The sequence below is a fragment of the Pyxicephalus adspersus genome, chromosome 2 (genome assembly GCF_032062135.1).
Source record: "Pyxicephalus adspersus chromosome 2, UCB_Pads_2.0, whole genome shotgun sequence".
Classification (NCBI taxonomy): Eukaryota; Metazoa; Chordata; class Amphibia; order Anura; family Pyxicephalidae; genus Pyxicephalus; species Pyxicephalus adspersus.
Genome location: NC_092859.1, coordinates 60,019,836 through 60,035,906, shown reverse-complemented (window position 1 = coordinate 60,035,906; position 16,071 = coordinate 60,019,836). Strand labels below are relative to the sequence as shown.

The 16,071-nt window shown below is 37.9% G+C and overlaps 1 protein-coding gene across 1 annotated transcript in view; it reads left to right on the top strand.

The window, feature by feature from the left end:
* The first annotated feature begins 3,103 nt into the window (after positions 1–3,103).
* The window catches only part of PDLIM4 (PDZ and LIM domain 4), a 181,194-nt gene continuing 168,226 nt past the window's right edge, over positions 3,104–16,071 (top strand). Inside the window, exon 1 of the mRNA XM_072400844.1 lies at positions 3,104–3,264. Within this exon, the coding sequence (XP_072256945.1) occupies positions 3,172–3,264 (93 nt within the window). The 5' untranslated portion in view covers positions 3,104–3,171. The remainder of the gene's footprint in view (positions 3,265–16,071) is intronic.

The window sequence follows — 16,071 nt, the reverse complement described above, 5'->3', positions numbered from 1 at the left end:
CGGTAATTCGGTGAATTAGAGCCTACAATCCAAAATAAATTTCCATGCAAAAAATGTAACACTTTTTGCATGGAAGTTTGGAAAGAATTAGAATACCCGGCATTTGCGTACGCGTCCCTCAGCGATTCCTGATGATGCGCGTGCGTGCGCCCGTCGATGAGGGTCGTAGCGGAAAATTCAAATTTTTTGTATTGGATTTAATACAAAGTCCTGTATCCAATCCAATACAAAATAATAGAAAATATATTTATGTGGTTTTGTCTATAGGTATGTGACGGACACTAGGGAGGTGTTTTAGAAAAATATATTACTATACATTATACCGAATTATCGCATTTTCAGTATTTTTCATTTATTTATGTGTTCTTGTTTAAGCTGATTTTTGTGTTTTTCCTTTAATTTTATTAAAAGTTTTTTTTTTTTTTACATGATTGTGTGTTTCAAACATTTTTTATATTCATGATATCTACTAGAGCTCTATTCGGACATATTTCTGTAAGTTACAGGTCTACAATTTAAAAAAAAAAATTTCATGAAAACCTGTGACGCTTTTGGAACAGAAATCTAGAAATCAGTGTAACGCTCAGGTGGTTAAGTGCAACTACCTTTTTAAAAAGAAAAAAGAAGCAGCAACGCCCCTCTTAATTCTCAATCAACTTGGTGATTGAGAATGAATGGGAGTGAAGAACCTCCCAGGATACCTTCTACACACAGAAGGAGCATCAGAATGTTGATGCATCCTCCTTGACCTATGCTTCACAAAAAAAAAAAAATTGAATTCCTGTAACACCAAGAACCATTGGGTCACTCTGGCATTTTCTTATTGTTCTGTTGCATCCATTTAAGGGGCATAGTCTGAAACCAACCTGAACTTTATGCCCGGCAGGCAGTACCACAGTGAATCCAAGGCCGCTAGATTGCTAAACACTACCTCTTTACTGCTGCATTCTTTTCTGCCTCAGTAAGTTTCTGACTAAGAGAAAACACCGGATGCTCCTCTTCATTGATAACCTGAGACAGAACAGCTCCCAATCCCACATCAGAAGCATCCGTTTGAGTTATGAAATCCTTTGAAAAATCAGGAGCTACAAAGACAGGATGCTGGCAGAGTGCTGACCTAAGCACTGGTAATGCCTTCTCAAGGGAGGCAAAGTCAGGCACAAATCTTTGATAATTTGCCATTATGCCCAGGAATGCTCGTAACTTGTTTTTTCATAAGAATGAGTGGACAGTTCTGTTTAGTCTCTATATGGGGTTGGACAAGCCCTCTTCCCACAATGTACCCAAGGTACCTTAACTCCTCCATTCTAATCGTGCACTTCTCTGAATTCACTGTGAACCCACCTTTGCTGAGTGAATTCAGTATCACCTGAACTTTGGGCAGATGGGACTCCAAGCCTCTATTGAAAATGACAATGACATCCAGGTACACTGAGGCACATTTCTTGTGGAAGGTGCCTGGAATGGTCATGGGAAATTTGTCAAGACCCTTTGGTAAGGTCCAGAGGTCCAGGGTGGTGATATACTGGCCACAGCCTAGTCTCTCGATTAGTGCACCTACCTGGGGCATGTGGAAGGCATTGAGTTTAGATACATCGTTCAGCTTCTGAATGTCATTGCAGAACGTCAGAGTGCTGTTAGGCTTGGGAACCAACACAATCAGGCTTGACCATTCACTTAGCAATTCCTCAATAATCCCTAGCTCTAACATTTTCTTGATCTCCTCTGGGATGGCTTTCCGCTGAGCCTCTGGTTTGCAGTAGGGATTAAAGCACACTTTCACTCCAGGCTCAGTGATAATGTAATGGAACATGATATTAGTAAGCCCAGGCATATCTGAAAAAAGACTCCTTGTTCCTCTGTAGGAATTCCCGAACTTGTTGAACTTGTTGGTGCTTTGGATGATGAAGAGGCAACTTGAATGCTGTACCTACCCTCCCGAGGCTCAAATCCCACACTTGCTGCAGCTGATGTGGGTTCCATGTCTTTCTAAGGCTTTAGTAAATTTACATGGTAGATCTGAAATGTCATCCCAGGTTTGTGCACTTTATAATTTGTCTCACCTACTTTTTCTACCCATTCAAAAGGCCCTTGCCACTGTGCCAGGAACTTGTTTTTATTTGTTCATATGTCTTAACATTGCAAATCAATTATATACTCTAAGACACTGTGCTTTTAATTTTAGTTTAATTTTCTCTTCACATAAAAGGGCTGCATCTTCCAAAAATAGCTGCATCTTCCAAAACTGGAAATGAACAGGGTACTAGGTAATCTGTGATACATGATCTAAGAGTAGATTGGTCTCCTTTTTGTGAATCATGTACCGTACTATACGTGGAGGAGTAGTATTCTCTAAAAATACCAGCCATAACTTCTGGATCATACTGAAGGGTACCATTAGTGTCTTTCAAAGCCATAGGGTCGCCTTGGAAGTTTGATCCCGAATTTGGTGTGGGTGCACTTCTTTTTTATGGAGCCTTGCTGAAAGCAGAAACTTTCAACCTCAGAAGAGGTTATTTCTATGTACAAGTTCATTTTTTAATTATAAAAAATTCAGGATGTTTAGCTTTAAAGATAGCAGCATGTTCCAGAAGCACCAGTAACCCATTAAATATGCATTACATTTGCACAACAAAAAAAAACATGTAAAACACGTACACTAACTTTCGTATACATTAAAACACATTTAATCTCTTTAGAGCTGTACTTGCAAAAAAACAGAAAACATAAGAATTTGAATAAATGTACGTCCTTTGCAGGTATAGGTGTATATAAAATCTTTAGAAAAGTATGTATTACATTTTATAAAATAATAATCTGTTGTAACAAATTGGGACAAATTAACTTTCTGCTTCTTGATCCAAGCCATAAATGTAGTTTGAAAAATCACTTTAATGACGTTTATGTTCTTGTACAATATACATATTCATGGCATGCAGCAATTCATACTGACTCTTCCTATCCACACACCACACTGCCTCCCATCAGCTTGTATGGAAGCATGCAGAAGTGACACATCAAGCACCAGCAGCCTATAAGCAGCGACCTAGGAGAGGCACGTCTGTGGGGAAGCCGGGGATGTCGTATTATACGTAAGCGGTGCTTAGAAGTAACCGGGAGCAGCTCAGTGCAGAGCTCATTGCTGAAGTGCTGGAATAAGTAGAGCACACTATGGCAGAGACTGTTACCCTCAATGGTCCCTCTCCCTGGGGATTTAGACTAGTGGGAGGCAAGGACTTCAGCACTCCTCTCACCATTTCAAGAGTAAGTCACCCTAGTTATGATAAATTCATGCCTTCTGTCTCAGAGAGAGGGCTTCATGTCTGTGAAATGATGTTGCTGCCTTATTTTGATTAATTTGGGTTTGTTATGGAAAACCTTTGCTATAGGTAGTCTTGTATTTGGATATGCAGAGAATGGACCTATCCTGTAGGTAAATCTTGGTCGACAATGTTCACTGTGCTAAGCTGGAGTAGTGCTGAGATAAAGCCTCTGAGGTGAAGTCCTCACATCCAGGACTTTCCTGATAAATCTTCTTTTGATCATTTATTTATTCTTGTGATCATTTGCTTTAATATAGTTCTAACTAAAAGAGCTTAAGGCTGTACGCTAGTATTTTTGTAATCATAAATTCTGTGGCAAAAATAAATTTTAAGGAACATTTAAAAAGTTTTTTTTGGATGTTACTAGATAGGAAAAAAGCTGTAGCCTTCTATGATTTCTAGGGAATGTACTTAACTTGGGATGGTAGGTTCATCTCATCATTACAAAAACTGGAATGAATGGTTGCTTATACATTGTTGTCTGTTGTTTTGTTTATGTAAACATTGTTTACTGATGCAGACTTTTTTTTATACGTTTGTGTGTGAATGTATTATAATAATATATTTGATTGATTTTTTTTTTTTATTACTAGCTGTTTATAAACTGATGATCATTAAATTTATTATAACTTTAGACCCAGTACATGGTACATTACAAACTTGTTCAGGTTCCATTATTGTAACCAAAACTGACAACAAGCACCCCACCCATATATCACCCCCTGCACACAAGTTTTTATTTACCCCGGCACCTGCAAAATACTGATGTTTTGGCAATATTGTAAGCTCTCATCCCAGAGCAGTTCTTATACACAGATATATACACACTTGCTAGGTGGCCAGGTAACTTGTTTTTAAATGAAACTGAAAAAAACATTGTAAGAACATCTATGATTTGACATTTTAGAGCAAATTGTTAGGTTGTCTTTACTGCCCTTCTTCCCAGTGGCACATACCCACCCCTGACTCTTCATCTAGCCACTAGTGCTTCCTGATTGGTTGAGTGAGGTTACATTGGGCAGGTAGAGAGTCCTCCACCCTATGTAAGCTTTAACTAGAGTGACTCAGATTGTACACAAGGTTTCCTCATTTTCCTCATTCTCAGCATCCAAAATTACTTCATGTGGAAGGTCCACTAAAAAAAAGCACCACAATTTAGGTTCTGAATGTATGTAGGTGGCATCAATGTTTCCTTTTAAGCACATAAGCACAATTAGTGCACATATTTCTTCAGTCCTAAAAGCTGACCAAATATAGCAATAGACTTATTTATCGTACTGTCAGTGGAAATGACACTCAATGTATACACATCAAAAATTTTCCATGGAAAAAAATTTTGATGCATCATATCATTGCAGGCATGAAGTTGTGTTGGTGTTCCTAGGCTTAGCATTGCTATCTTTCACAGTAAAACACACCATTCCTACCTAGTGGCAATAAGTTACATAGTACAAAGTTACATAGTAGGTTAAGTTGAAAAAAGACATAAGTCCATCAAGTTCAACCGCTAGGGAAATATTCATATCCCAGATATAAAACCCTAGAAGACATAGTTGGTCCAGAGGAATGCAAATAAACCCTGGTACAATTTGCTTTAACAGGGGAAAAAAATTATTTCCTGATTCCATGAGGCAATGGGCTGTTCCCTGGATCAACAGTCACTGTTATTTTTACTTTAAAGTTATATTCTGTGCCTCTAGAAAAGCATCCAGCTTTTTCTTAAAGCAATCTATAGTAGTTGCTGAAACTACTTCCTGAGGGAGCCGATTCCACATTTTCACAGACCTCCTCCATTCCTTTTATTAGTTTAGTTGCCCTTCTCTGCACTCTCTCCAATTCCACAATGTCCTTTTTGTGAACTGGTGCCCAAAACTCGACTATATATTCCAGATGTGGTCTGACCAATGCTTTGTACAGGGGCAGGATTATGTCTCCATCTGTGCAGTCTATTCCTCTTTTAATACAAGAAGGTAATTTGCTAGCTTTAGACATTGCAGCTTGGCATTGAATGCTGTTATTAAGTCTATGATCTACCAGAACCCCCAAATCCTTTTCCATTTCTGACTCCCCCGAGTGTATTCCCCCTAGACAGTATGAAGCATGCATGTTGTTAGCTCCCAAGTGCATAACTTTACATTTATCTGTATTAAATGTCATTTGCCACTTGGCTGCCCAATAAAAATGACATGCCTACACAAAATTGTCCTTGTGTCTAAAATTTTAACGGCCCTTAAATATTTTGTTTTTAGTTATCTGCCAGCAGAGTTTCACAGCAGCTGAAGACTAAATTTCTGTATCTTGAAAAATTGTGTGGAGTCACTGCTTTCTCACCCTTCCCTAGAAACTTGCTTTTGATCACATTATAAATGCAAATTCTGACAGCTGCGTTGCTCCTTAAACCATTTAGTTGCCATGACCGTGACTGTTGTCTCACTGACATGACAAATCTCTGTTGTTTACACATCTTGGTGCACTCTTTCCAGATCCCACCCTAGAAAGGAGTGTCTGCTAGGAAAGTGTTTCACAGAGATGCAGAATAACAAAAGCCACATTATGCCTTTGTTGACTTTAATAATCTGGTCACAGGTGCTAGTCGCTTACAGCAAACAGGAAAAGTTTAAGTTTATCATGAATGTAGTCTTTCTTTTTCTTCTGTAGAAAATATAATTGTTGTATACTGTATGCCATTTAGAACAATAAAAGCAGGTAGTTTAATCAAGCAGGGAGCATAATTGCTGCAAAATTTAGAAAGAATACTGCTCTCTTCCTACATCTGCAACCGATTACTGCACTTCCAGACTCCACTGCTGTTCTAAAATTCCCCTCAAACTACACTTGATGTGTTATCAAAGAAATCCAAGAAGAAAAGGTCAGGCATCCAACACAAACGATGGCAGTTTCGGGGTTAACAACAGTTCTTTACACAGAGAACAAAGAATGTGAGGAACTGTGGCTCAGCTAAAGTTGTACAAATCACAGAAAACTGAATATGTCTAGAAACCAAGACAGGAATATTCAGAAAAAGAGAATGTATTTGCACTAAAGGCAAAAACAATTTTGAAGATCAGAAATAAAATCTTTAGTTAAATATTTTTCCCAACCTTTTCACCACATCCAAATGATGGCAGCCAGTAGGGGGACCACAGAAGACTTCATGGTCAGACCATACAGTATATTGTTATCAATGAAAGAGCCTTTCTATGCTGGCAATACAATGGGAAATTTGACTGCTTTCCCCTAACAGCAACAATCTACAAGTTGTGAGTTTTAAATGACAGAATTCAATTCCAATGCAGTGTTGTTGAAATTGCCTAATGCATGGTCAAAATTGTTGTCCTGGGTGACAAACTAAGGCTCATTTAAAAAGCAGCGGTATAGCTATACCAAGGTTATACCCCAGAAAAAAAACCACAAGAGATGTACCTTACTAATGTGATCTTCACCGTGTTAGCTTTTGAAATGGTGCAGCACAATAAAAATAAATGAAAGTTTATTTGAGGGGGAAATGAAATTTTCTTTTCCTTTTTTTGGTAAAAAATTGGGAATTTCGAAAGACAGATGACTAGTCAGCAGTATTGCCAGTGGTTCTGCTAAAATTGATCTTTCTCCATCACTAAGTGGATAGCCAGAACTAAATTAATTTATGGCAATGAATATAAGATGAGCTTCTCTGTTTAGAAAATGTCATAGTCTACTGTAGCTGAGTATTGTTTTTTTTTATTTTACATCATAGTATATATACTAAAAAGAAATGTTACACTATTGTATCCTAAGTAGCTGACTTGAGAGATGGAAAAAATAAATTGTTTGGTGACAGGAAAGGTGACATGGGCATGATCTGGATACTAACATTTCTTCTTTTTTTTTACATGATCAGAAGCTGTTAGTAAAAGCTTCATAATTAATGATCTATATTAGTTTCAATGCACCACAAACGATAAAATTATCCACTCCTCCAGTGTGACGTCCACCCACCATAACATAACTACTCTCAAGAAGCAACACACTTCATGCAGCTAGACAGGACTTCCAAGAGGAATACTGGGGCAGGGTGATGTGGTGTTAAATAGAAACTATATATAGCACCCTGTTTGGTCCATCCCAACAGCTAGGATCTGCCTACATTGCATAGAAAGCAAGTAATATTACTTGGTCTTAAATAAGTTACATAATGAAAACAGAAAGGTTTTATTTAATAGTGTCATTAGCATGTTAATGAGGTAGGAAGGATGAACCAACGAAGACAATTTATTGGCAGATTAAATTTCATCTTTTTAGTAGAAAAGAAAAGTTCTTTCTTTCCTGCTATAGGTAAAAGTCAATGTGTGTGGCAAATATAATAAACACAGGACTTTATAAATGAATATAAGAGACTTAGACAAATGCCAAATGACAATAATCTGCACCAGTTGTGCTGTTTATATAGGTGAAGGGATTTCCTCATTTCAGGTGCTTAGATGAACCATAACCTCCCCATGGTTCCCCAGTGGCAGCAGAATATGGCCAAAACAAGTTAATCAAGGAGAACACAGGTTTTACATAACAATGAGAATGGATCGCATTTTCCCCTCCTTGTAAGACTTAAACTGTCACTGGCCAAACCAAATGATTGTCAGAAATAAAAGGCATATGGTTATCTAACAGGTCAGTACATTTGGCGGCAGTACATGTCAGATATTCTATTTAAAGGCACAGTGTTTTTGTGCATAGGTATTTCTTGTTTTCAGTATACAAGTACCTATATGTAGGTCCACAATATGAGCTAAATATGTGAAATTACAGCTCATAACTTCCATGCCAGACCAGTAAAATAGTGGAAAGACTGGGTAAAAAAAATACCATACCCCAAGGTTGGTGATTTACATTAAACATGAGCATGTATGTCTTTTCAGTTGCCCAAATTCCAGCTAAGAACCTGACCCTCCATTTAGTGCTACTTATGGCATAGCCAGTGTCATGTGATGGAGTTCCCAACTTCAGTGTTTTGGTATGCATTCCAGGTCTTCTATCTGGCTGCCACTATAGCTGCCAGTTCCTTAGTCACAATGAGCAGTCTATGTAGGTAAGCAGCTAACAGAAGATTGTGTCCCCCTATCTAGCTAAACAGCTTGGGTATGTATGATTTGTGGGGCATATATATGATTTATGAGGTGTATATATGAATAAATTGAGGCTATATATGGAAAATGTTGCAGTTTATAATGGAAGAATATACCATGGCTTATCTAATTGCATTACTAATGAATAGAATAGTGGAGCACAGAGGGCTTCACAATCTGAACTCATGGGAGTTTTGTACCAATAATGTGAAAATATAGGCATCTGAATTACAATGCAACTATCCATTTTTCCAAGTTGTGTTTGGCTTTACTACCTTCTACCTATTTATTCCCTCTGTTTACACTTTTATGGTATTCTCATAATTCCAATAGAGATGCCCTGGAAGTGAAAGGTTGTGTGAACTGAAATGAAAGATTGTGAAAGTGAAATGTTTTCAAGCATTTATAAAGGTGGGTTAACGTGGGAAAATACCCCTATTGAAATCAATGGACGCCTTAACCCGCATTTTAATTTTTTAAACATTTCAAGGAGTGTTATCTATAACGTTCAAAAACATGCCTAAAGGAAACGCCCTGGTGTAGATTAGCCCTTTGGAACACATTGGATATTCAAACAATGGCTTTTAAAGCAGCAGGTTAAACGCTAGGGAAATAGTACGTGTAGACCCAGCCTTAAGTGGAGACACCTTTCATCTCAACCAAAAGAAAAGGGACAAATGTTCTATCTTATCTTAATTTAAATACTTTGTTTCTTTTTGTATCTTTGATTTGTCTGACACCCAACCAATAGACAGTAAGCCATAGTATTTACCCCAATGGACATACAGACTTGAATTTCAAACTTCATAGACATGAAATTCTATGACAATTTCTTACTTCATGCAAAAGTTTAAAAAAAGTTGGTTTGGAGCCATGTTTCAACTAAATATATTTGTCTAGCAGGTTTGTAAAAAGGTTTGTTTTTGCAATGCATATGCTCAATATGTGCTGTGTTGTTGTGACATTACTCTGTATGGAACCTCGACTCATTTTATGGTCTTTAGATGGATAGTGGTAGATGATTTAGTTTTTTCTGGCTACCTATTAATGTCACCACAAATGTAGAAAAAATTTAAGGATTCATAAGCTTTTAAGCACCACTGCACATTTTATACAACAGCAGTCTCCAACCGGTGGTCCATGGCTCTGGAGAAGGACCCCGCTTAGGTCCCCTTTGAGTGACACATGGCTCCCCGCACATGTGCAGTCTGGAGCCCGTGAAATGAGTGGTCCGTGAGAACCAAAAGGTTGGCGACCCCTGGTATAAGACACAAAATGGAAGGTAGTTTCTTTACCCTAACAGAGGAATTACTGGTAATACTAGCTTGACACTAGTCGTAATGTTGTGCTGTTTTTTTTTTTTTTTTTTTTTTATTTATAAGTAAACTTTGTACCTTGGAAATTTTGTGTACAAAACTTAAAGTTATTGTTGGTGTCAGTACAGAATGTTGTACTCAGATTGTAATGTTTGTACAGTTCTAACTGAAAAAAATTAGATGCAATAGGATTTGAATTGTATCTGTAAAACATGTTAGTTTCTACTACATCACAAATAAAATTTTAAATAAAAAATATGTTTTTGTTTAAAAAAAAAGAAAAATAAAGGTATGTAAGCACACACAACAGATGTCCATAATAGCCTCACATTTCAGAACAATAGTGTGGAGATGTAGTTTTTGTTTCTGTCACTGCTATAGTTGTCCAGCACAAGTAATAAAATTTGCAGACAGCTGAACTGGGGAGCATTCACTATTTTTTCTAAAGTGGCGTTTAGTTTTTTATTATTCCTGTTGGGATTGCATTCAGGGGATTTGATTGCAGGTTTTTGTAATAGCTGTGTGGGAATATAAATGTCGAAAAACAAATGTGAGTATTTAAGTGCTTCAAAAAGGTCATGCAGTATTTGTAACACAACATTACCACATGTGGACACAAAGTTCAAATCTAGTAAATACACTTTCAAGCTATAGGAAAGTTGAGGCACTTGCCTAGCGAGTATACACCATAGATAAGTAAGAAACAGAATCCTTAATTAGAGATCAAGTTCATTAAATTAGGTGGGAAATGTTTGCACATAATAGGAAGATGAACCATAATGGGAGAACCTGAGTGATCCAGCAAACCTGGAACGGATCTATTTCAGAGTTGAAAACATTTGCAAACCAATAGCAGATGATTTGTTGGCTAATTTGGCTGCTTTGTGCTACAGACTTTGTTAGTGTATACATTCACATACAGCCGAGTACGTTAAGGTAAAGGCAGGTCTATGGCTAGTTGATATTTATCTATTTGCAATGCAAGAGATTATGGGCTATCTACAGTCCTCTAGCAACAACCACAACTGCAAAGTAACCACATCAACCACAGCTCATTGCTGGAAATGCAAGTATGTATGCAAGGAATGCAAGTAAATGTATGGCAAGCCATGCCTTCACAAAATATTTCCCAACTGCTCCCATACTGTTGTTCAATTGGAGCAGATAGGAGTGCATTTGTGCATCTAGGTAAACCGCTGTGGTTTACTGCAGGTCTGAAAAAAGCCTTGGAGTACCCACTGGAAGTTTTCTTCTCTGTTCCAGTTTTGGTGACAACTCAAATTTTAGCATTGCCCTAGTGACAGTGATCACCAGGACAAATAAAAAATGTGAATATCCCCATTAGGTACATGCCTTGAAAGATGTTCAGAAGCCTCAATGGGGATAAACTGTGTTTTTTCAATTATCCAGCTGTCCACTTTTGCAATTGTTAGCCACTTTAAAATGTAACCTAATTTAAGTGAATAGAGCATCTAATGACCACTTTACAGGGATTACAGAATCGTTTTAGCACGTTTATGACTATGGCAATGTAGGTGCATTTACACTCAGTAGAAGAATGCAGATCAAACACTACAGGCTACCTATAAGTTTTCTCTGAATCTCACTAAGGAGATACCGTAACTCAGCACCCGCATACACGATCTGGCGAGCAAGATGGATGATGCCATTACAGTAAATGACTCACATAATCATTACATATCTGCCATTAAATGGAGCTACAAACCATTCTTATTAACCTCCTTGCCGTTAAGCCCGACCTTCTTACGGGCAAAAAAAAATGGCTATGATGGTTAACCCTGAGTTTTTTCCCATCCTTACTTACCTGGTCCCGCTGTGCTCATCCAGCATCATGTTCGTGTTCCAGCGTCGTCCTCCGTCGATCGTCGTCCGTCGATCTCCCTCTCCTGCGTCGGGTGCCAGCGGGACCGGTAAGATGCCGGCCAGCGGAACACAAGATGCCGTCCGGCTTCTTACCTGGTCCCGCTGGTCGTCCACGTCCTTCTTCTTCCAGTGCCGGATGATCTCTGAAATGAGAACCCGTCCGGCGGAGAAAAAAAAAACGGACGGCTCCTCCCTGCGTGCGTGATGACGTCGGCGCGTATGCGGGAAATTCAAATTGAAACTCATTCATTCATTTTGTATTGGATTCCATACAAACTCCTGTATCCAATCCAATACAAAATAATTCAAATAACCAATCCAATACAAAATAATATAAAATTAATACAAAGTACATAACTGGTAAATTCAAACGCTCATTTTGTATTGGATTGAATACAAACTCCAGTATCCAATCCAATACAAAAAAATAAAAAAAAATAAAATAAAAGTAAAAACATATTTTATATTCATATTATCTACTAGACCCTTGTTCGGACATATTTCTGTAAGTTACAGGTACAAGCTACAATTTAAAAAAAAATTTCATGAAAAACAGTGGATCACTTTTGGTACAGAAATCTAGACCTCAGTGTAACGCTCAGGTGGTTAAATTGGAGGACTTAGATAATAGAAATAGGAGGGGTAATGCCTAGGCTTTCTGTTCAAGCTGTCATTTATTTTCAGTCATAAATCCATTTGCCGAGACCCCAGAGATTTCCGCGACTTTCACCCATTTGGGAGACCAGCAGATGCAGGAAGCGTTCCCCTCTGCAACAGCTGCAATCAGCCAAACGCAATCAAGTGTCTTCTCATGACTAATGGATGTTCTGTTTTCTGAACACTATGTACCTTATATACAGTAGATTGTGGGTGTACGTATCCTTTCTTGGTGATTCTTTATGAACAACATGCTAACTAGCTATTGTCTTGGGTTTAATGAGTCATGCATTTTCTCTTTGATCTCTGCTGAGCATATTTATATATAGATATATCTTCCATTAACCCTTACCCTTGTGGTTTGGGGGTGTTACGCATTGACTTAGGGCAATGGTATGCATTCCATTCTGCTCATTGGTTTTCTAGGGATCAACGCTGGAGGGATATTATTTTTATAGTATTTCACTTTGATAGGCTCAAGCTATTTTATATAGTATAGCCACACCTGCCCAGGTGTGTTGGGTGACCTTACCATTTGTTTGGCAATGCTATACAGCATGCCTTATACCTGTTTTTACAGAAAGTGTCCTTCAAATAGGACAAGTTGGCTTGTTCCTGTTGTTCTTTCTTGGTATTTTTTTTTTGGTTTATCTTTTGGTTTTGCCCTTTACTCTGGTATATACTATGTTATAGTGTGCATCAACGGCAAAGGGAAGGTTTGAGTGGCCCAATGCTATCTGACACTATTGTAAAAATTCAACAGACATGGCAAATATTATGATAGATAATAGGCAAATAATTGTTACTCATAATGTACAAGGGTTTACCTCCCCTCAAAAAAGGAAGAAGGCATTTGATTATCATGTGTCCCTGTAGGCACACATATTTTGACAAAGAAACTAGATTTTCACAAACTTCTTGCCCCTCTTACTTCCATAGGAAGTACCGTCAAATCTACCAAGCCACCTTTCGGGAGAAGAAGTGAAGGGTACTGACAGCTTTCAGTAAAAATATGCCTTTCAAGTGTACGAGTGAAATTTGTGACCCTACTGGTTGTAATTTGATATTACAAGGCCATCTCTTTGATGTTGAAATCACTTTAGTAAACTACTATGCTCCGAATGACCACCAGGTCTAATTTTCTAAAGATTTATTTAGTGTGATAGCTGCACATCGGAAAGGTACCCTTTTAGTAATGGGTGATACAAATCATCACTAGGTCATCTACTCCTGCCCTGAGTCAATTGGAGACTGTTCCTTCTAATTCTTAAAGATTTTTGGAGTTTCTAGGGAGTTCTTCTATGTTCTAGAGAGTTCTTTATGGAGCTTTACTAGGATTGAAATAACATTTATTACAGATAGCATCTCACCGAAAAAAAAACAAGAAATGCCAGTAATTTAGAATTTAATTAAATCTTTTGTTGGATAGCCATGTGGAAAAGCAACTTAGATGAATCAAATGAAGGTTTTATGCAATAGCCAATAAACCCGTGTCCATGTTAGCTAACATACTTAATGCTAAATCTGATTCCACTTCCATTCGGTTACGGTAGTTGAATGGATCTATTACGGCAAACCCATTCACTATAGTGGAGCGCTCTAGGGGAATTTTGGCAATTTTTTATGCCTCTCTACCAGATTTCCAATCTTCCCTAGCGGATGAATTATTTGCTGAACTAAATCTCCCTATAGTTCCTAGTGTTTTGTCAGATAAATTGTCTGCAGATATTACCATGCCAGAAATCCTTAAGACCTTTAAGCCACTGAAGACTAATAGGACACCATGGCCTCATGGTTTTTAAACACTTTATTACAAAAAAAATTACTACAAAATAAAAGATAAATTGGCACCTCATCTTACAATTTTTTTGAACTACCTGAAGGACCACCCACAACATCCTCAATAATTGTTATCGGCACATGTGACAATGCTGCCTAAACCTTGAAAAGATGAGTTGGACCCCATAATTATAGGCCCGTTTCATTACTCAATGTGGATAAAAAAAAAATAATGACAAAAATCTTGGCGACTAGACTAAATAAATTTTTACTATTTCTGATCCATAAGGATCAGGTGGGGTTTGTACCAGGTAGGCAAGCTCCTGACAGTACAAGGAAAGTTATTAGCCTACTCCGAATTGCCCACTCTAAGGACATTCAGAGTATGTTGTTAACCCTAGACATTCACAAGACCTTTGACTTCCTTTCGTGGGATTACTTATTTTATATTCTAAGTGGGGTTTTCAGCCACAATTTATTACCTGGTTACATTCATTATACTCCTCTCCATTGGCTAGAATATATTACATGTCATATTATTCATCAGCATTTCCCATAAGGTGAGGCACGTGGCAAGGGTGCCCTTTGTGACCTTTGCTTTTCAATTTAGCTTTAGAGCCCTTAGCTCGCTTCATGAGGTCCAATGTTAATGTTCATGAGATTAAAGTAGGTAGTGAGGAAAATAAATTAAATCTTTTCACAGACGATATTCTGCTTACCATTAGTACTTACAATTTTGCTCTGAAATTTGGTAATAGTTTTATCGAAATTTGCACACGTATCAGGCCTGGTAATAAACGAGGGGAATCCATAGCTATGAATATCACACTTCCATCTTCGACTATTACCTTGGTCAAACAAGAGTTTCAATTTAAATGGTCCACCCAATATCTAGATTATCTCAGTATTAAGCTTACAAGGAGATATGACCAACTCTATGAGGTTAATTTCAAACCACTGTTCACTAAACTTAAAACGATGCTGACTAGTTGGATGAATCTGCTATTATATTGGATGAGGAGGTCCAACTCAGTTAAAATGACAATATTGCCCTGTGTCCCTATGAAGATATTGCAGGGATTGCAAACTGCTGTTATGTCATTATGTCAAGAAGCCATAGATACCCCAAAAAACATTATTTGTTTCTAAAAAGAATGGAGGTTTGGGGGTCCAATCTCCTCAAATATTATCAGGCAACTCATATCGCACTTATATCTTTGCTGTATGCTGGATCGATGGCTCCTTTGTGGGTTCAGATTGAGCTACATCTATGTCATCCTATGGATGTAAAAGCGCTACCTTGGATTTCTTACAAGCTTCGGCCACCCAGTCTGACCCCGTATTTGATACATGTGTCCTGCTGCTGGGATAGAATTAGATATTTTAGCAAATTAATGTCCTCTTTCCTCCCTCTGCTTCCAATTCAAAATAATCCTACATATCTCCCTGGATGGGACTCACCGACAGCATTCATTTAGTGGTCTGCTCATAATTATTTCACTATTCCTTATTAGATAGATCAGAATTAATGAGCTAGGATAGTATATGTAATACCCATGATGCTCCTGGAAAGGAATATTGGATCTTATCTTTGAGCCAACATAAAGATCGTCCGCTAAAATAGTCAGTGTTGGAACATATTTGTTTAAGGACCCCTTTAACTCCTAAGCTAATTTCCATATTATACAATAAGCTTAAAAGGCTAAAGGATCCTCATTTCCACAAATATATTTCCTTTTGGGAGCATGATTTAAGACACAAAAGACCGGATGAGGACTGGTTCCGGGCATGGTCCAAAACAGCCACCTGTTCAATGAATGTTACCACCATCGAATCAGCATTTAAAGCTATGATGAAATAGTACATGGTGCCCTTGCGTCTAAAACACTATTCTAAACACGGATCAGGGTTAGGTTTTAGAGGTTGCCATGAGGAGGGGACCCCTATCCATACCTGGTGGACTTGTTCTTTTGTTAATAGGTTTTGGAGCAGAGTGTTTAAACTTCTGAATGG